Source organism: Pygocentrus nattereri, chromosome 13 (assembly GCF_015220715.1).
Source record: "Pygocentrus nattereri isolate fPygNat1 chromosome 13, fPygNat1.pri, whole genome shotgun sequence".
Lineage (NCBI taxonomy): Eukaryota > Metazoa > Chordata > Actinopteri > Characiformes > Serrasalmidae > Pygocentrus > Pygocentrus nattereri.
In genome coordinates this window covers 20,308,400-20,329,390 of record NC_051223.1, presented here as the reverse complement: position 1 = coordinate 20,329,390, position 20,991 = coordinate 20,308,400, and the positions used below count along the sequence as shown (strand labels likewise).

Below are 20,991 nucleotides of genomic sequence, written 5' to 3'. Positions count from 1 at the left end.
CTCTTAAATTAATATCACTCTTTTTAATTGCACTTGAAATTAGAAATGGCTCACCAACAGTAACTGTCAGTTAAGATCAAAGCCATCCACTGTTTGCATTTTAACAATTAAAATTCCAAGTGAATCGACTTGAAAGAATAAACAAATCCAAGTTACTTCAAATCATGATTAATTGTCAACATGTTCATCACTTTTCTCATCACTTAACAAGGAGCTGAATAGTCACTGGCACACATTTGTCCTGAGCAGAAGATCTGACACACCTGGTGTATAACCCTGTGTAATTAGCTCATCTTGATTGTCCGTTTGATTATATTGCTAAGATTTCATTTGGTTTAGCACAAACTGCTCTCACGTTAAGATAAGCAAAGCCGAAGTCACTGTTTTGGAGGTCAGTGACGGCAGATTGAAGCTTTTCCATCAGCTGTGTTTCAACACATTACAATTCCTTGGAAAGCTCTATAAAAACACACAGAAGGTTCAGAAGAAAATCCATAAAAAGTAATATTTTAAGCATTTCAATTTTTTTTACAATTGATATACAAACAACAGGTGCAGTCTTATCATGGGGGTAGCTGCAGTTTTCAGTTGTTGATAAAGACTTTGTTCAAAGGAATCTAAAGACACAATTTTTGAAGTCCTTTGTGTGTTTGTGATTATGTATGTGTGTATTTATGCCCAGCTGAACATCATCTGTCCTGCTCTTTGTAAATCCTATCAATTGAATGTACCGAACTAAAGGACATGAAAGACAAATAATATGTCTTTCATATGGCTGCATTGTACTGTTTGCCTTGGCAGTCAGTGTACTAGCATTCTCAGTGCTGTCTCCGGTCTTGCACTGGCACCCTGTCGCCCACTGAGCTGTCGAAGGTCATTCTCACCTTCAGCGCTCTGCAGGCCCTGATAGGCTCAGACTGAGGGCCTATTCTTCCTCTTTGTCATTGAGGTCTGGGTGTGGGGGCAGTGCGTTTGTGTGCTGCTCTGTTGTCTGACTAAAGATGATGTCCAGTCACCATGATGCCCCTGCCAGGTGTCCGTTTTTCCACCCTGTCTGTCTGCATGTTGTCTTTCTCCTCCTACTGTAAGAAGCCCCCAGACTTTGCTGCTGTGGGGTTAAAATGTTCTCTTAAGGCTTAGTAGACTGACATTGCTGTGTTGTGGCCTTGTCTCTACTTAAGTACTATAGTACCTGACCTACACTATAATACGTCTTACATAAAAAGAATTACTTGTTCATTTTTGCCTTTGTAAAGTCCACTGAAATGATGAACAGAGCTTCCACACAGCAGAAATGCATCTAACAGGAACAGAGAAATGTTACATGGCTATGCACACTACTACTGCTGACCTTTATGCCCTCTCTGTCTCGCTCTCTTTGCATAGTACGTCTGAGTGCACATTAAAATGACAGATCAAATGAGGTCAAACTAATGTAAGTTTTATATCAAAAAACTGCTGAACTTGGACTAGATTGCCCAATCAATTTCATCACCCCTGCTCAAAGATAGAATCGCTCTATGAAACAGACAGATTTATGAAATGTTTGAGTAGAAGAGCAGAAAGAGGATCAGTTTTGAGGTTTAGGTCACATTAAAAGGCTCATATCCAACATTGTGTTATATTTTTGGCTAGCGCTTAACTGAAGGCTACATAAGACCTACATAAGTCTTTCATGACAACTGATAAAACCAAGCATCATTTGTCATAAAGGCTGCGTTTCAATGTAATTTCACCCTAGAAGTGTTATGAAACCTGATGCTTGCTAAAACAAACCTTTATAAATATCTTTATAAATTCATGTCAGCTGTCATGAAAGGCCATGTCATGTAACCTTTTGTTTTCTGTACCAGAAACAGTTAGAATTATTTAGCACATAACCAGTAACCTCTTGAAACAGGCTGTTCTTGTTGCTAAACGAACTATGCAAACAATCTGTGATTGGCCGCTCTGTATTGTGCCTCAGTCAAAAAGCAGTCCAGGCTGAAAACTTCAACTTTTGTACACTGAACAGCTGGATATACGGTCATATGCAAAAGTTTGAGCACCCCTGGTCAAAGGATGTGTTTTGTTGATTTTTTCAAGTGAAAATAAGTGAACACATCTCCTACACAAAACTCACTTCTGCACAGTTTAATACACAGTTACTGCTAAAAACAAAACAAAACTGTGGCCAGTGCGAATGTTATGGCACATTTTACATTTATCTTTCATTGCTTTCCCCAATATACTGTGCAGTAAACGTTTACAAAAAAATGCTATATTTCTGTTTGTTCCCTGTAGAGGATGTGTTAACCTATTTCAGTTAGAATATCAAAAGTGTAACTTGTGTGATTTGATGTGTAATTTGACCTGGGGTGTTCCAAACTTTTACATACACATGTAAATACTTTGGTTTTTGTGATGTCAGTTTTCAGTTTCCATATACATGGACTGTATACACTGGGGAGTGAATGGCTGGCTCATCTAGAAACTTTATGAATGGTTACACGTTACAAAGACTTATTTTTTTAAATACATGCAGAGAAATGTGGTTTTCAGTTATATGAGCCCTTTGATATAATTTTAAAAAAAGGCTGATCTTTTTTTTCTTAGTATAAAATGCTTTATACACATAAGCCCAAGACTCCAAATTCTCCTCACTGGTTACTGCCATTCTCTGCAATACCTAATGATTTGTAGTGTGTTGTCTGAGTGGCCAGGGTTTCGATGTGCTTATTGATCGTGGTCTTTAGCTATGTGGGATGCAGGCATTTTAGGATTGATTTGGAACTCAAATTTAGGCCTCTGTTTTAGACAATTTCAAGTGATGTATTTATCAGTTGAGGCCTTTAAATGATGTTCTAGATCATAACATAAGTGAATTCGTCTTCTGAATGTATTATAAAATATTTACTGTATGGTGGTAGAAATCTAATGAGGTATGTTCAAAAACATAAAATTACAGTAACATGATTTAGTACAGAGGGAGAGTGAAAGGTCAATGGGAAGTGAGGAGACAGGCTGAGTGAAACAAGTGCTGACATCTCAGGGCAGATACTGGCAAATCTATTGTTTCCCCTAATAGCTCTTACAGCATATGACTTTATGTGCCCCCTATACCTCATTTACACTAATGAAGATATGAATGAAGTGCAATTGAAAAGCACTCTATAATGAGCTGTGAATTTGAAAATGTGGTGTAGTTTTGTGCATGTAAGTGTGTATATGTGTTTGCATATGTGATGTGGAGGACTGGACAGGTCCTTTGGGGAAGTGTCAGCAGGTGTATGTGGACTTCAAATCATAAACTGCTGCAGCTTTTGAATTCAGTCTCTAGGCCAGTGTTTCAGTACAGTCACATTGTCTTAACTCCTGAGCTTCTCACCGTTTGACAACGACCTTCAGAGCACCTGCAGCTGACCTTAACATCCATATAGCTACCACAAGGAAGGAACACAACAAAGAACATGAGAAGGCCAGCCAGAACATATGAATGAAGAGCAAAGGACACCAGTGCTACAGGAGAGTCATGTGTCAGTTCTTACTGGCCTTTTATATCACCCCTCCTCAGCCTACCTTCAGCCACCCATGGTCAGGTAGTCCCATACAAAAAAGCAATACTGAAAATATATTACAATATTCTCTATTTATGTTCTGGAATATATTTATAACTTATAACAATCGTTATAACCCTAGTTAAGCTTATTGTATAACAACATTGTCGCTGTAGTGAAAAAAAACTCATAACTCCATTTTCTTTTACTTTTTATTATTACTTTTTTTTAAATGCTCGCTGCCCTTTATTTTGCATGAACATTTTGCAACAATAAAAATGGTCCAAAAATTACTTGGAAAAACAGTACATTGGTAGATAAAAGATATTCTTTACTTTTCTTTTTCAGAAAATGAGATTTGTCCAGGACAATTGAGATATTCTCCATATATTAATCTGCAGTACCAGTCAAAATGTTTGAGTACACCCGAAACTTCAGCATATTTATCCTTACTATAAACTAGCATTCTGCATTTTAAGCTTTTGTCAGCAATTTTCATCTAAATTATCAGGCAGCAGTTCATGCTTAGAATAAATATAGGTAGTATAGGTGAGGTACAAGTTTTCTTCTACTACAAAGTTGCCATTTCAGAGATATGAGGTTTTGTTACCACAGCGACTGCAACCATATAATTCGTTTTCACTGGGGACACTGCATCTCAGTGGGTGGGAAACAGACAGCCCAAGTTGGGTGGTGACCAATGGTTCTCAGTGACCATAGAAACCATAGTAGCCTGCATCGCTGCTGCTGTCCTTCTCACAAGCATCGTTTCCACGGTTGGGAGGGGAATTCTCAGTGCTGGAGGCATAGGGTGACACTCGTCTTTTCTTATTCTCTCCGCTCTCAAATAAGCCAGAGTCGGCCGAGTCCACTGATTTGACAGATGGCGTCTCCATCCAGGGGTCGTCCCCGGTCTCCTTGGGCTTGTCCTGGAGTAGTGGAAGCCTCAGGGACTCCAAGAGTGAGGGAGGAGGGTGCAGGCGGGAATTGACGGCTGAAGGTGAGGAGGATGTAGCAGGGGAAGACACAGGGTGGAACCAGCTGAGGCCAGAGGTGGGCTTTGCAGGGTGGGGGTGGTTGAGGTACTGTGGTGATGGCCTCCCTGTGCTCCATGTCCCAGGGCTGCCACTGGACACAGACCCAGAGGTGAAGGGGTTATCGGAGTAATAGCTGAGCGGGTGGTGGGGTGATGTCTGCAGTGGGAAGGGCTTGTACAGGCTATTGGACGAATAGTCCCCCTCATACGTATTGAAGTCCAGGCGATTGGAAGGTACACCTTGCTGGCCGGGGAGGTACCAGCGGCTGTGAGGGCCTGCAGGTGGGTCTTTGGGGCCCTGGTGAGCCATGCTGACGGGCTCATGGCTGTAGAAGCGGCTGTGTTGAAGCGGGCTCACATACTGCTCAGGCAGGTAAGGCTGGTGGGGGTAGCAGCTGCTCGACATGAGCTGCTGGCCCTCTGTGGGGGAGGGTGTGAGACGGTCCGAGTCAGGCGGCGCATAGAGGCTGTGTGGTAACATAAAAGGTCAGATGTCAAATTCAACTGACAAAAGCCCCACAGAGGTGTTAACTGCAAATATTTCAGCGGCAATGTGTGAACCATGTTAATGCTTAAAGAAATAGCATTTGGACCTCTGCTTTATTTCTGAAAAGAGATAATTGAAATTGAAAAACTCAAAACTCTGAAATTGCCAAACTGCCTTTTACACTGTATAAACATATCATGATGACTAACAGAAATGGTCCAAAATTACTTATTTAGCTTTTTTTTTGCCATTTTGGAGATGTGAGGTCTTGGTACAACAGTGAAGATATGTTTCTTGTTTACATGAATGACTGCAAAAATTGAAATATTCTTTTTAAGGATTAAGGGTGTCACGCCTATGGAGAAAACAAACTCTATTTCCCAGAATTCCCAGGGTAATCATGTGTCCACGGCCCTGCTTGCTTCTTCTCAGAACACTCAGGACTCGATCTCCCAGAACACAATGGGAGATCAGCTGACTTTGGATTCTCCTCCTCGCTCCTATCAGCGTTCGCGTTCACCTGACTACTGAGTATTTTCACCTGTGTGTGAATCATGTGATGTTTTTATTCAGTCTAAAAACCTGGGCTTTAGATTCAGTCTTTACGAGGTATTGTTTGTCTATGGCAACTACTGAGTGTTTTTCTGATTGTTTCCCTGTGTATGATCTGTGTTCCTGCTATGTACAATTTTGAGTTTGGTTTTCCCTTTTAGTTTTGTTTGCTTGGACATTTCTGCCCGTGTTACGAACCTCCTGCTTGTACGTCAACTTTGGACTGCCCTTTTGGTTAGTTTGCCCCTGCTCTATTGGGGTATTGACCCGGATGCTGGTTCTGGGATTATAACTTTGGAGGATAACATTAAAACACATGCTTCTTTTCAAGTCTGCGAGTGTCTGAGTACTGTGACTGTGTAACAAATGGCTTCCCTTGGAGCAGTTTTGTTTTCACAAACTTTAGGTTCACACTTCAATTCCTTGCTGTTTTACAGGGAAATTCCACCAAATGTTCCAATTTTCTGCATAATTAAACAAAAGATATGTTCAAAGTAATTCAGAATGGTTTAATGTGGAATTCAGCATTCTAGAGAAACTCAGTTACAAGAGTCCACCAGACATCTGTTTAAAAGCTACATTACAGCTTTTACATTAAATGGTAACAAATCATGTCCAATATGGAAAATAGAAAACTTTCTATTTTACCATTATCATTATTACAAATGGAAACTCAGAAGACATAAATTAGACCGCTGGGATAGGCTCCAGCACCCCCTGTGATCCTGAGGGAGAAGCGCCTTAGAAGATGGATGGATGGAAGACATAAATAAATTTACTGGTCATTTCTGATAGCAAGTAATTTGTATTGGTTCACAGGTATCACATAGCATTGTAAAGAAACTGAAGTCTTGGAGATAACTTTCTCTGAATTATGCAGAAATTGTGAAAAATCAGTGGAATTCCACATAACTACATAACTTTCATACTTGCTTCATAGTAGCTACTGAATATAAACTGGATAATAAGCCTAATATCTAAATACTGAATATTGTAAATTGTCATTTAAAGTATTAGTCAATTAATTCAATCATTTATTCTGATATACTTACGCGTCATAATTGTCCCGGAAACCTTTTGCAAAGGGGTTATGGTCTATTTTCAGCTGAGTGATCTGAAAATGCAGGAGACAGGACATAGAGAGAGAAGGATGAATTATGTCCATTCTAAATAGCTGATAAATTTTATACCTTAAAAACTATGACAATTTTTGCAAACATGGTGCAAAAATAATGCCATTATCATCAACATCCAGTCTGGTCAGACTGTTTCATTCTATGCTTTGTAGAAGTACCTCATTCCAGGTCTCATCAGTGGTTTGTGTCGTAGGTACAAAGTAATTTAGAGAGAGAACAAAACCCACAGCATGTGTAGGATGGAGGGGTGGGGTGGATGGGGTGACTCATACTCACATCTGCATTCTGGTAGGCCGTGACTGCGATGAACTGCGTCTCAGGGAAGATGAAGGTTTGCGCTTTAGAGCTGAGGAAGGGATCTTCCGTTCCATCTTCCTTCACCTCCACTATGTGCAAGCGTGGCTGGTACTTGTGGAGAGACTGCAGCACTATCATCTGTGTGGGGGACAAAGCAATACACAATGAGATAGAACCGGGAAAAAAGGCATACAGAATCATTCACTTCCAAAGAAATAATATCTCGGCAAGTGCAATCATCTTAAATGTAGTGAATGTATATCAACTATTTCTCATAATGAGATTGTTCTGAGAATATTAAAAGAGTATTGATCTTATTTCTGCATATTTTCTACTTGTTTTAAGGAAATGTATCTAATAAAATTACCTTATTCTAATGGAGGAATGTCAACTACAAAGGTTATTATTTAATTAAAGGCCACAAAGGCTGCTAATAAACGGCCCCAACAAACTTGGCATGAGTGATGTTTGGCAAGAGATACCTGTGCCATGTTGTTGGAGCTGCCTTTGTTGTTGGTGAGTTTTAGCTTGCCAAATGAGACTTCCTGCCTCATCCAGTGATTGCCAGTGTTGGGGGAATCAGGGTGCATGTACATCCTGTTGCCTATGTAAAAGAAACAGAAATTTTTTCTCATTTTCACAAAGCAACTGTTTCTCATTTTCATAATTTCACAGTTTCTAAATGTTTCTTGGCTTGGATGAACAGCTCTAGGAAAACCATTAATTTGTATAGAACTTTTACATCATTTGGAGGCTTTTATTCCCTTAAATTCTAAGTCTGTGTCAATTATTGTTATTAACTGACATTAAATGTACAGTACCAAAGTATTGTATTATGTTCTACAACAAGGCAAGTAGGTTGAAAAAGCTCACTGTTTATCTAACTTTCTGGTGTATTAAGGGATATCTGGAGAGTGCTCTTATGATGATCTACATCACAAAGGGCCAATAAGGTTCCAGAGGATGTTTAATGTGGTGTTTAATGTGGCAGCCTATTATACTGTAATTACATGGAAAACAATACAAAGTGCCAGAGTTATATTTAAATTGCAGATTGTTCTTTAAAAGACCACTTATTGAAAGATGGCATTTTGGTATTTTTATTTTCAGGCTCCATGATGAGGCATTACTTTATCTGCATAGTTCACATATTATTTACGTCAAAAATAATTAAGACCTTTTCTTTCTTGATGAAATTTGAAAATTTGAGCTCGGCCTTGAGCAGTGATTGGAATAAGCATGCCTCAAATGCAATGCATCATTACTCTTCAGTCATTCATGGCACACTGTTGCAGCTCGCAGCCACAGCGGCAGATCTCATGCACAAGTTTCTCTGATTGTGGTGTACAGTGACACCAGATATATTCTTCTCACAGCCACAAAAAGACACAGCACTGAGAACTGGGGCTTTTCTTCCTGCAATGCACACTGACACTCACAATGCAAAAACCACGATACAGATAAAAAAGCAACTTTAAGAGCAGAAGCAAGTCGTGTGATCACTGAATACCTGGCATGTTGCCTTCTGCTTTGCCACACTGCACCCACTTGCCACCCTGGTACCTCCAGTGGTGCTGATCAGCTAGAACCACATCCACGTACACGTTGTAGTGAGCAGACGGGTCCAGAGAAGTGATATTAAAGCTGAGAAATGGGAACATCCTCCTGCTCAGAGAAAAGAGCACAGAAGCCAAGCACAGAAGATGTCAGGAGAGCAATATGTTTTTCTATATTCCTGAATTTCAGGAAACATCATTGATAGCAGGACTAAAATTACATGCGATATTATCAGTACCACATCAAAATCTCCATTTTACCCGCCCCCCCCCCTTTTTTTACATGAAACCAGCTGCCATTTACATTGTACAAACTATATACAACAATAGCAGACTGGAATAAATGACAATTACTAGTGCATGCTCTACAATATTTATATTGACATGACTCATTGTATAATGTCTAAGCATAACCTTAATTTGTTTTTTTGTACATGTCCAGGGATGCCAGAATGTGTTGGGTCAACACACTTTCAGAGCACATATTCCCAGAATCTAGGGGTGCTACTGGCCCCCCAGCATCCCCACGTACTGTCTCACAGTGTGTTGGGTGGATGTAGTGTAGAGGCCCTGAGAGATGGAGGTGCGGGCTACGTGTGAATTTTTAATAAGTCAGTTAATAAAAGATGTGTGGAGAAAAGCCCACTGATTGCTGCAGCTTTACTAGTAGACAAGATTTTGATGGTAGAGGATGTCACTGAGAGGAGGTAACAGAGAGGTCAGTGTGTCCCCAGGCAATACAGTGACGGAATGATGGATAAAGTTCATCACACATCACACATACACAGAAACACCCTTAATCTCAACCAATCCAACACACAGCTGTACCTACTTGTCAGGCTTAGTGTGGTTTCCCATCCCTAGTTAAACTTATATATTGTTGCTATCATATCAAAATCTTGCATTTTTTTCAAGCATTTCTGTAGATCAGGAAAAGTTGTTTAAGATCTGAAGCAAGAATGAGCTTGTGTCACTATTAATATTTGATATCACTGTCATATCAAAACTTTATACATTTATTTATTTGTTTATTTATTTATTTACACCATTTGAGCTCATCAGCATCCTTTACATTGTAGGAACATTTCATGATGAATGGACCAACAAAAGCATTCCTTTTTACATTGACTTACATTCAGCTTAAAAACATATCGCTGTTGGAACAAAATGTATCTTGTATTTCCAAAATTATAACTTTACAGGAGAAGGAAAAAACCCACTTTACTTTTAATGTAAGTCAATGATACGAGACTTTTTTCTAGGTAATTTTGGGCCATTTCTGTTGGTCAGTTCAGCTTGAAATTTAGAAATAATGTAAAGGGTAACAGGTATTATAAAATGAAGTCAAAACCTGAAAACATAAAAAATAGACATGCAAGATTTTGTTCCAACAACAGCAATATTTTTTATTCTGTTAAAAGTGACCATTTTGAAAATGCAAGATTTTGTGACAGCACCAATAAGCCAGTTTGAAAGCATTTCCTCGCTGCAAAAAAAATTTCCATTACTTTTTTATGCTTTTGTATCATTGAAGTACAGCTGTTTCCTTTACACTGTGTCAACAGTTCATGATGAGTGGGCCAATAGAAAAACTTGGAATATAACCGTTTTATATTAACTTGCTGTAAAAGTTAAGAACATCTTGCCCTCTCCTGTAAAGTTACCATTTTGGAGATGAGTTGCATTTACTGTTATTCTATGGCTTGCTCATTAGACAGAGAAGCATTATGGCATGTTTAGTGCAAGAATACTATGTGCGATAAACACACAGATAATAAGATAAGATAAGATAAGATAAGATAAGATAAGATAAGATAAGATAAGATAAGATAAGATAAGATAAGATAAGATATGGCTTTATTGTTTTATTGTCGCATCACATGTGGTACATGGGGTTGAATAAAATAGTGTACTCAGGGTCCCAGTTAACTCCCAAAAGTAACAATAAAAAATAAATAGTAAGGTGCAAATAACAGCAGCATGAATTGCTTCAACAATAAGACAACAGTGCAGTTGACATTTGGCATGTTATCTTTCACCCAACTCCGCTCAAGGCTACAGCACTTTCAGTCTAGCAAAAGCATTTCAGAGACATTTCTGTACAAGAGCAGTCTCTATATCACTAGTGCCATGTGGCCACGACTCATTCATTAAGTTGTACTGTAGTAGGCTCTGCTGCCCAAGCACAAACCTCCACTTCATTCTGACACTGCTGCCAGGTGTGAAAATCAGACGGGTCTGGTTAAATTTGTATTTTATTCCATGAAATTACAAGCTCTTTTTTTCACAGAAATTTAAAATTGAAATATTAAAAAGTTTAGGTTTTGAATGTGTTCTAAATGTGGAATGGGAGCTGTGCTCCTCTCTTAAAAATAAAGATTCTTGCCTTAGACATACAGTTCTAGGAGTGACTTCAGTTAGTATAGAACTTTCACATTATGCGGAGGTACCTTAAAGTAAAAACTTACAAATGTAATTTGCCATCAAACCAAAGGTGGTTCTTTTATTGCACCAAAGAACCCTTTTTGACACCTTTATGTATGTTCTAAAATCCTATTTTGTTTATTACAATTGTAGAAAAAAAATGTGATTACTGTAGAACTTTTACATTATGTGGAAGATTGTCAATGCTCTCTTTAAACAACCAGAAATTAATGCAAAAAATGCATATTGATTAAAAAAAAGGCTAAATAGTTAAAGCCATTGCGTTTCATGCACAAAACCAGAAAAACCTACACATCGGGACAGCTTTTTATTAGGTACAGTGAGTTTGCTCTGGACTGCTCTCGAAAGAACCACTGAAAGTGCTTCTTTTATGTCACTGCTGCAAAAAAAACCTTTTTTTATTTTTAAGAGAACACATGATGGTCATTTAAGTTCTCTCTGCTTTATATTTCCTTCATTTAGCAAAATAAATAAAGTAGATGGAGAATTGAGATATTAGAGATGTTTGTTTGGACTAAATATGAGTGAATTGACCTTTAATTTGCTCCTCAATCCATGAGAGTGGAACAGATGTAGGTAAAGTCCTCTCAGGCTTGTTTCTTTGACATTCACCACATCACTGCTGCAGGGTTCTAATCGCCATTCTATATGCAACTGTCATAAGCACTGCCTCCCTGACAATCAAACATCTAATGGGAGACTGCTAACAGGTCAAGAGGCTTTTATTGTCATTCCATCTGTGTACAAGTACACAGTGGAGTGAAATTACGTTCCTCCAGGAACATCACAGTGCAACAAGGAACAAAAAGTACAAAGTGCAAACGTACAAACATAGTGTGCAAACAAAAAAAAAAGCTAGAAACAATATAGTAAATACGATAAATTAAACAGACATTAGACACAGTAAACAGACAGGACAGTACAGCACCGACACAACACACATTTCTGGATATAAACATGTGTTTATACATCCCGAACGTGCAGTTCCAGTCTCTCATATGGCTCGAGAGCGACTAAGCGACAGCGTTGTTTCAGAGGAAGCTATCAATGATCCTGTGTTTGAGCAATAGGACCGGAAGACTGAGATGTTGGGGTGATTTTTTTCTAGGGCTTGAATAAGTTGGAATAAGGTGCTCAAATTCTTGGTCAACTGAGATTTTGCATTTATGTCTTTGTTTATGTATTTACTTGTATTTTATTTTTACAAGAAATTTGGTCCATGTAGTTGCCGCATCTCAAGAACCAATGTTCTATTATATTGCGTATTTTATTCGTGTGGGTATCAGGAGGTATAAGAGGAAGACAAACGCAAATGCAAAAAATTCCCTTTGAACACTTTGAAATTCACAAAGATGATTCCACAGTCTAAATGTCTAAATACACACTTTTTAGTCCAATGTTTTCTGTGTTATTTATTAATTTATGAGCTTTTGTGGTGGGGGATTAGGGGTGTTAATCAACATTTTCTTAACTAATAAGACCATTAGGCAGGGACATCCCTAATATTTTCACTTTTGGATCTAGTGAGCACCAAGTCCTTGGTTTGCTGATGTGCTATTTGTCAGCAGGTGTTAACCTGTCTGATTGCCCACATGCAAGCCACTAATAATCAGTCACTGTTGTCAGGCAGATGCTCGCATTGTAAAGCCAACATTTGAAGGGTTTATTCATCCATATCAGTGATCAATATAAGTGAAAACGGAAACTAAAACAAGGCTTGTCTCTGAACCATTTTACTCTCTCTGCCTCTTCAAGCTGACTGATAACCAGAGAGCATGCTTCTGCCTCTTTCTTCCTCTGACTGAGCTCCATAGGTTGTCATACTTATCTAAAAGAGTCGATTTATAAGAAATCAGTACTTGGCAAGGGGGAAACCTAAGGGTTTACCACAGAGAAATGAGTTTTGCATGAGTAGGAGGCACAGGTTTACTATGACAAAAAATGGTTAACCTATGGAAACTTCTCTATGACTCCTTCACTTAATGATAGAGTAAAGACTCTGCCTGTAGGTGGTTGCCAAACACAGACGTCCCTCCTCTGCTGTCTAGGACTCTTATTTGCGCTCAGAAAAGTAAAGGAGTTTCCATTAGTTTTATCTGATAACTCTCTTCCTCATTCTGTCTTGAAGATGAGGCACGCCTTGAGCAGCACACATCTCTTCAGGGCATGTAAGCATGAAATGAAACTAAAGAGAGATTAAAAAACAACAGAGGAGCATGGTCTGCTAAGAAACTGACCACTTCCTTTAAAAAGCGAGAAAGCGCATGGTGAGTCAGAAGGATGGCAGAGGCAAATAGATAAATAGATAGAGGAGAGAGAATAAAACAAGAGTAAATATAGAGTGAAGTTTACTTCACTTACAGAGAGAGAGAGAGAGAGAGAGAGAGAGAGAGAGAGCGTGAAAAATAGAGAGACAGAAAGGATGAAAAGGAGAGAGAGTGGGAGAGAGACACACAGACAGACAGAGACAAAGAGAGGCAGACACAGAAAGAGAAAGACAGACAGATAAAGAGAGAGAGAGAGAGAGAAAGAGAGAGAGAGAGAGAGAAAGAGAGATAGGCAGAGATGTGAAGCAGAAGATAGCCAAGTGACTGGATATTCAGTGGGGAGAAGACTTTTCTCCTTGAGTGCACTCACTGATTCACCAGGACAGGAGTTCAGGTCCAGTTTATGTCACCGCACGTACGCTTGGTCATCTGTGATGAAAACATGCCAGTCTGCAGCTGCTGGTGGACATGCCCAGGCTTCTCTGAAGAAAGCCCTCTAGTTTGCACTCTGTGTTTTTAATTTGTATTGTTTTTATGGGATAATTAGAATTGATGGGTGCTGCTCTGGTGTGGAATTTATTGTGCAATAGACACACCTTTAAAAAAAAGGTCTTGGTCTTGGACATACAGTTCTGGGAAAAACCTTCAAAATCTCATTTACGCAATGGTTCTTCCATTGAAAGGTTCTTAAGGGAACCAAAAGTGGTTCTTCTATGGCATGGCTCCAAATCACCCTTTCTGTCACCTTTATTTTTAAGAAGTGTTGAATGTTTGTCAGGGATTATACCGATGTGGTGAGTTTAGAAACCACTTAACAAACGCTGATGGTGGAGTGGCGTCACTGTACATGACTCCGGCGGAGCTTTTTCTGTTGAAAAACAGAGAGAGCTCAGCAACCACAGTCACATCCCTCATAACAGACAATCCCTTTGATCTTGATGTTGTTTTACTGAACTGCATCTATCTCATGTAATCTGCATCTATCAATGCCATGCTTCTGGATTCTCCTAGAGCTTGCACCTAGCAGCTCGGTAGTGAGCAAGTGCCACAAGTCCACCAGCTACTGGGTACTTTACTGCTGAGGCCTGGCTGCTTGCAGCAACACTCTGCTATACTCTATGCTACCATCAACAGCTGAACAGGAAATGACATGTTCGATGAAAAAAAAAGAGAGAGAGAGAGCAAATGCAAACATCTAAAATAGACAGAAATATCCTCTCGCCCTTGCAGCACAAGACATAAAAAGGGCGTACAAGTGGTATGAGGAAAAAGAAGTCTTGGTAGTGTTCTGCACTATCTAATACACAAATATACAATATGATATAAAGTATAAATAACAGATGAAATGGGGAAAGCATGAGGCCAACGAGCTGCCTTGACATTTAGTCATGACTACTAAAGATTAATGCTATATATTCAAGCTTCGGAAATGTGGTGTTTCATTTCATGCAATATCAAGACAAGTAATCTTTGAACAGACATGCAATTAATACATGCAACGGCCTACAATATTTTCACTTACAGCATCAACACTGCACATAAACTCTATAATTATATTTCGGATCAAGGTACACCACTCTCATCTGGGGAATTTGACTATTTGCATTATTAAAGTAATCATGCCATAAACAACTGCCTGGAAATTTTCAACAGCGCTACATGCTCCTTTAGACGCTGAATTTCCAGATGTGAATTCGCTGAAGCAGAAAAGGTGTTTTATTTTCACTTTGAGCAGAGACCCATGATTCCTCTGAGTGTGGACTTCGCAGAAGACAGAATGGTAAGATCTACAAAGAAGCTGCTGAATCACATCTCCATGAAGAGTGCTCAGAACTGGACCTGAACCAAACTCTCATTTGAACGCTTATACAAAGAACACCATTTCTCTGGCCACAAACATCATATCATCACTGTAGTAGACGCACTGTAGTAAATCTACAGTAGACGGTAAAAATGGTCTTAACTTAAAATGTAGAGATACGGCAGGTTACTTTGGAGTGAATTTGTTCATCATGAGGGTTTTACACAATGCAGGTGCTGCTCATGGGCAGCTGCTATTCTCAAATGATAATAAAAACTAATATTTAAAAAATGAAGATACATGGTTTGATATGATATGAGATATAACTGTGATAATATGATACATAACATATACATGTATATGAAAGTATATGCTACATATACACTACATATCACTGTTGTCAGAAGAAAACCTTATATCTCCAAAAAGATAACGTTACAGGAGAAGGAAAAAAACGACTTTACTTTTAAAGAGACATAAGTAATTTTGGGTCATTTCTTTTGGTCCATTCAGCAAGAAATTTACAGGAGATGTAGAGGGTAACACATTTTCAAATTATGTCAAAAATTGAAAAACATCAAAAATGGAGATCTGAGGTTTTCTGACAACAGCAATATATTACTATATATTTATTTATATAATATATTAGAGATTCTCAGAGATTCCATGTCATGAAGTGCATAATTAATGAAATTCTTTAATGTTGTATACTGATACAGTAAATAACCTCAAAAGCTTGACTCTGGATTTTTAGTATTTCTTTATTCATTTGGTATTTTACTGTCTATTACATTTCTATTTAAAACTGTTAATGATGTCACACAAACTCATGGTCATTTAACTGGTCATTTGATTTTTTGATGAATTTGTATCAATGCACACATGCTTCCTTCAGCATTTTTGGAAAGTGACTGATGTGAGTCGGTTACTCTTGAGCCCACACAGAGCATGTTTAATGGAATACGCAAGGGCTAGTGGCGGAGCCGATACTGGAGAAACTGGAGGCAGTTTTAGAGGAGAACTTGAAAAGGGTTGAGGACCTCTGCTCTTGTCTCAGACTCTGGGCCTTACAGCGAATTTCAAAGCCTCAGCTCGGACTGCATCTCACCACACTTCTGAGGAAACTTGCCTCGCTGCACAGACTACCAGACCAGAGGAGAGAGAGTGAAGAAAGAGCAAGACAGAGCGCGAGAAAGAGGAAAAAAAATCACCTTCCTTCATTTCCTGCACTTCAAAGCTACCTCCACTGATGTGTATGGCCATCCGAGTTTCAGCCCCCACCTGCACACGAACCCCCCTTCACCCAAAGCCTTGCCACCCCCTCCCTACTCTTCCTGCTCCTAGGGCTGAATGAACTGAGCTGGGCCACTTGTTGGTACAGAGACCCACCACTTCAAAACCCCATTATATAAAGCTCTCACCTACAGAATACACTGTTGACTTCATTTGTATTTGGCTGAATATTTGGCTGAAAAAATATTGCAGGCAATGCAGAATTTTGTTTTGGAGTGTGATATAGGCTCAATTAATTTTGTAATGTAATTCAAATGTAGATTTAACTAGCCTATAAAAGTATAAAACAAGTGTGCGCTGTATTGTGCTGGCTGTTCTGAAATGAAACAGGCTTTCCTTGAGCTCCCCCAAAGAAGAATTTACTTAGTGTTTCAGAAAAATGGTACTATCACCCTTCATGGCACTGGGGTGGCACTCTAACTGGGAAGTCTTCAGAACCCTAATGATTGTGCCATACTTCATTAGTTAGATTTTTGAAGTTCCATGCATCCTGTCTTGACAATCAAGCTTTTCAATTTATTTATTTATTTTTATTTCATAGAAATTATGAAAAGCTACAAACATGCACCTTTCCACTGGGAAAGTGAACTAATTTAAGGTACATGTCTGGATCTTTGAATATACATTTATATTGTTTGTACCTTGCAGGACAAAAAAATACCATTACGGTACTAATAAATAAATATAAATGACAAAAATCCATTGAAAGAATGTGAGAAGAAAACCCTGCTACTCTCGGTTACGCTGCAACTGAAAGTCTATTTTGCTTTTTTACCTGAGAGTAAAAAAAGAGTGCTGAGAAGTCCAAAAGATGTAGTCTGCTACACACAACATGTGGGTGTCTCAAGGTCTTTTTTTATATAGAATTGTCCTTGTAGAGCTCTAGTGAAGCTTTGTTGCGTGCCTTATGTTAAAGTTGCAGTCAACATTGTGCTACATGCTTGACTTATGAGTGGCTATCGCTGTAACAGAACTGTTTGTCGTAACATCTCTGTGCACAAATTCATTTTTCCCAAGGCGCTGTCTGACCAACAGATTTAGAATGTGTGTGTGTGTGTGTGTGTGTGTGTGTGTGTGTGTGTGTGTGTGTGTGTTGTAGGCGAGATGTATTAATTACTTCAATTATACGAGCAGGGCAACCGTGGCTACAATGTCATTTTCCACAAGGTCTCAAGGCATCTGCCACTACGAGTTACATCAAAAAGTGTGTATTCTCACATACCCCTGCTGCATACGACCACCCTGAACATACACTCTCACACATGCAAGCTTTCACACATACACACATGCAAAAACACATAAAAGCTCTGCTTTTAAATTGGAATCAAATTTGCATCATTATGCTTATAGTAAAGTCACATGAAAATAATCGAATCAAAGCAATTAAATAATAAACTGCTCCTTAAAGGTGGCACAACTCGAATTTTCTAAATGCTAGCAGGCAACACTGCTAAAAACTTCAGCTCTTACATCAATATAGTTTAGTTTATATGAAAAATCCTGTATGTCGATTTACTTGGCGTGATATGACAAACAGACATTCAGAGAGAGATTAAACATCTGCATGATTTGCTTTGTCATCTTTGTCATACAGCAAACGTAGAAGATGTTAAAAGGCCAAAGCCTACATGGAAGATTAAGTTCTTGCTCACTAATGATTTGATTACATGGCATTGATGTCGGTCACCAGAATCTTGGCAGCGCACGACATGCGGCCTACTCAGCAAGACAACTCATCAAAATATCTAGGCCAACTTTCTGTACTTGTTATTAATCTCAGAAAGAAACTTTCAGGTAGGGGGTTGTCTATTCATCTGCCCCACCTGGCACAGTTTCATAACTAGAATATTTTCATACGCAGAAATACCTACATGCAATTTACACAACCGGCTCAAAGTAAAGTAGCTACGGCTATAAATTTATCTAACCTTACCATAAAAAAACAAACAAACAACAACATAAAAAAACACTTGTGATAGGAAGAAAAACTGTACAAAATAAAATTGACTTTGAATTGTAATTGAAGTTATTAGTATGATATTTGTTAGCATGTAAATAATTTAATATATATGACAAAATCAGGTTCATCATGAATCTTATCAACATCAGATGTGAGCATTCAGCAGATTAATCGTCATGTCTGTAGTAGGATGTAATCTGCGGCTCACTGACCTGGTGAGCACATTCTTTCCAAATTATGTAGATCTATAGCTATTTTTCCCACCTACAGCTGTTTGACATCAACTTCTCACCCACAGTACACTACTGTCCTTCCTCGCCCTCTTTCCTCAGACTTCTCTCCTTCTCAAACTCTTCTTCTCAAGCACTGCAGTTGCCTCATCTAACACATTTTATCAGTGTCATTGCCTTTATTTACTATCTTAATACAGGTTCAGACACCAACACAAGAGGTGTTCCAAATCCTGTACAAATTAAGACTAATATTAGCATCTAAACACCTGTTTACCTTCACACGAAAACTCAGAGCAGGTCTTAGTGAAGGAACTCTTGGCCTAAATGACCTCTCTCGCTCCCTCTATATTCATAACTCTCCTAATTAGCCTTCTAAATTTAAGAGGCAGCTCGATTTCATGTCCACCTGCTTCAGCTGGCACTGTGTGCTCTATTCACTGGGCATTTCTTGCTTGCCCCCCTGCATCTCTTACATTACCCTGAATGCGTTGCACTAAGTATAGGCTCTGTAGCCCAGTTCATTAAACTCTTATTCCATCCTCTAGACCAACTTCACTGCTGTCATCCCCTCCTCCCAGGTGCATTCACGCCCTGTAACCCCCCCGAAAAAAAACCAAAAAGCACCCAGTCAGGATGCTCTTTAACCCCCAGATTACCCCCCCCCCAACCTCCCCCGCGCGCGCGCACACACACACACACACACGCACACACTCACCTGCCCTGCTTGGTGATGATCATCTCGGTCTGGTACTTGTGGAACTTGGCCCATAGTGGGAAATTGTTGAGGAGGACCTGCGTCTTGCCGCACACCTGCAGGCCGGGGAGCGCGCACAGCGGCGGCGCGCGCGGGTATCCGTGCTGCAGGTGCGCGGGATGGTGAGGGTGAGGAGCAGGGGGAGGGGGGTGATGATGGTGGTGGGGGTGCTCTGGGTAAGCCGGGTAGCCGTCCGGCGCCGTCCCGTACCCCTGTCCCGTCCCGCCGCGGCCGAAGTGGCAGCTGGCGAGCGGCGCGCCCGCGTAAAAGCGGCTCTGCTCTGGGTGGAAGGTCAGCGGCACGCTCTCGTGCGCGTCAGCCAGCGGCTCGGGCCGGTGGTGCAGCCCCGGCTTCTCGCGGTGCGCCGCGTCCACGTCCTTGGGGAAGCCATGCGCGTCCGCTCCATTCAGCATGTTGGGCTGGAAGTTGCCGCCTATGCCGCCCATGCGCAGCGCCGCTCGGAGCTGAACGCGTGCGGGAGCATAGGCTTTCTCCAGCCGGAGAGAGAACTAGAGCGCGAAAGAATGCACAACAACAAAAACTTTCATGTAAATCTCTCCAAAACCGAAAAAAAAAACTCTTCGGCACAGACTCTGCTGCGTGAAAGAGAGAGAGAGAGAGAGAGAGAGAGAGAGAGGGTTCTGAGAGAATTACGCACACACCGCGAGCAGTCCCATAGCTAAAATGGCTTATCTGCGTTTCTCGGTTTTATTTCACCACGCTGGATGTGTTGCTGCTATAAAACTTTTTTAAAGCTCAGAATGACAGACCCACCGAGTCAAACGCGTGCAGTCTGTGATATATCCATTTGGTGGCTGCTGAGTGGGAGGAGGTGGAGCCGAGGACAGAGCAGGACGCGGATAGGACGCGTGCAGTTTCTTTTCCCACCTGTATTCAGACAAGGCCCGCCCATCTGCACTCGGATTGGCCTGTAGTAACCCGCCTCCTGTAGCGGACTGCGTGTGAGTATGAACTACTAGCCAATGCGAGTGAAAGAGGCGGGAAATGGAACCACGTCCAGCCACTCGAAGAGCACTAGGTCGAAGCTCGTAGGAAAACAGGTGTAGTTAAAGGGCCGTCCCTCATTCTCCTCGCGGGGGTTCAGTTCATCGAGCCTGTGAGTGAAGAGCACCGTTAACATTTAGGTCTATACGCTGTAAAGCGCCCCAGACTCCGTATGCGTGCTGTTACCTTTATCGTGATGGCTCAGGCCTTCACTGCACGTTTAAAGGAACATAAACACGGTCATGATCTTCAGAGAGAGAGAGAGAGAGAGAGAGAGAGAGAGAGAGAGAGAGAGAGAGAGTGGCGAACCAGAATTACAGAGAAGCTACAGATAAACTTCTGTAAACTTCACTTATGCGAACGGGAGCACTTTATGATGAAGGCGATGGGAACTCTTATGTGGAAAAGATAACATCGCCCACACGCTTAAAAGAGATGGTTCTTCTTTAGGAAGAACAATGGTTCTCCATACTTAAAAATTATGGTTAATCGAAGGTTCTTTAGTATAGGCAATGTTTTTTTAGAACTATGAGTTTTGTATAGAATCATTTCATGCTCATTAAATGGTTCTTCATGGAGAATGTACTGTGTGTGGTTCTTATTAGAACCTTTTTGAAAATAGTTCTATATTAC

At 40.2% G+C, this 20,991-nt stretch overlaps 1 protein-coding gene across 1 annotated transcript; it reads right to left on the bottom strand.

Moving 5' to 3' along the window:
* Positions 1-3: 3 nt before the first annotated feature.
* tbx21 (T-box transcription factor 21) lies at positions 4-20,113 on the bottom strand. Its single transcript, XM_017695924.2, has 6 exons — positions 19,315-20,113; positions 8,555-8,709; positions 7,527-7,648; positions 7,024-7,182; positions 6,664-6,725; positions 4-5,039 (listed from the first exon to the last, which is right to left on the bottom strand). The coding sequence occupies exons 1-6, from the start codon at positions 19,797-19,799 to the stop codon at positions 4,244-4,246; spliced, it is 1,779 nt and encodes a 592-aa protein (XP_017551413.1). The 5' UTR covers positions 19,800-20,113; the 3' UTR covers positions 4-4,243.
* Positions 20,114-20,991: the final 878 nt, after the last annotated feature.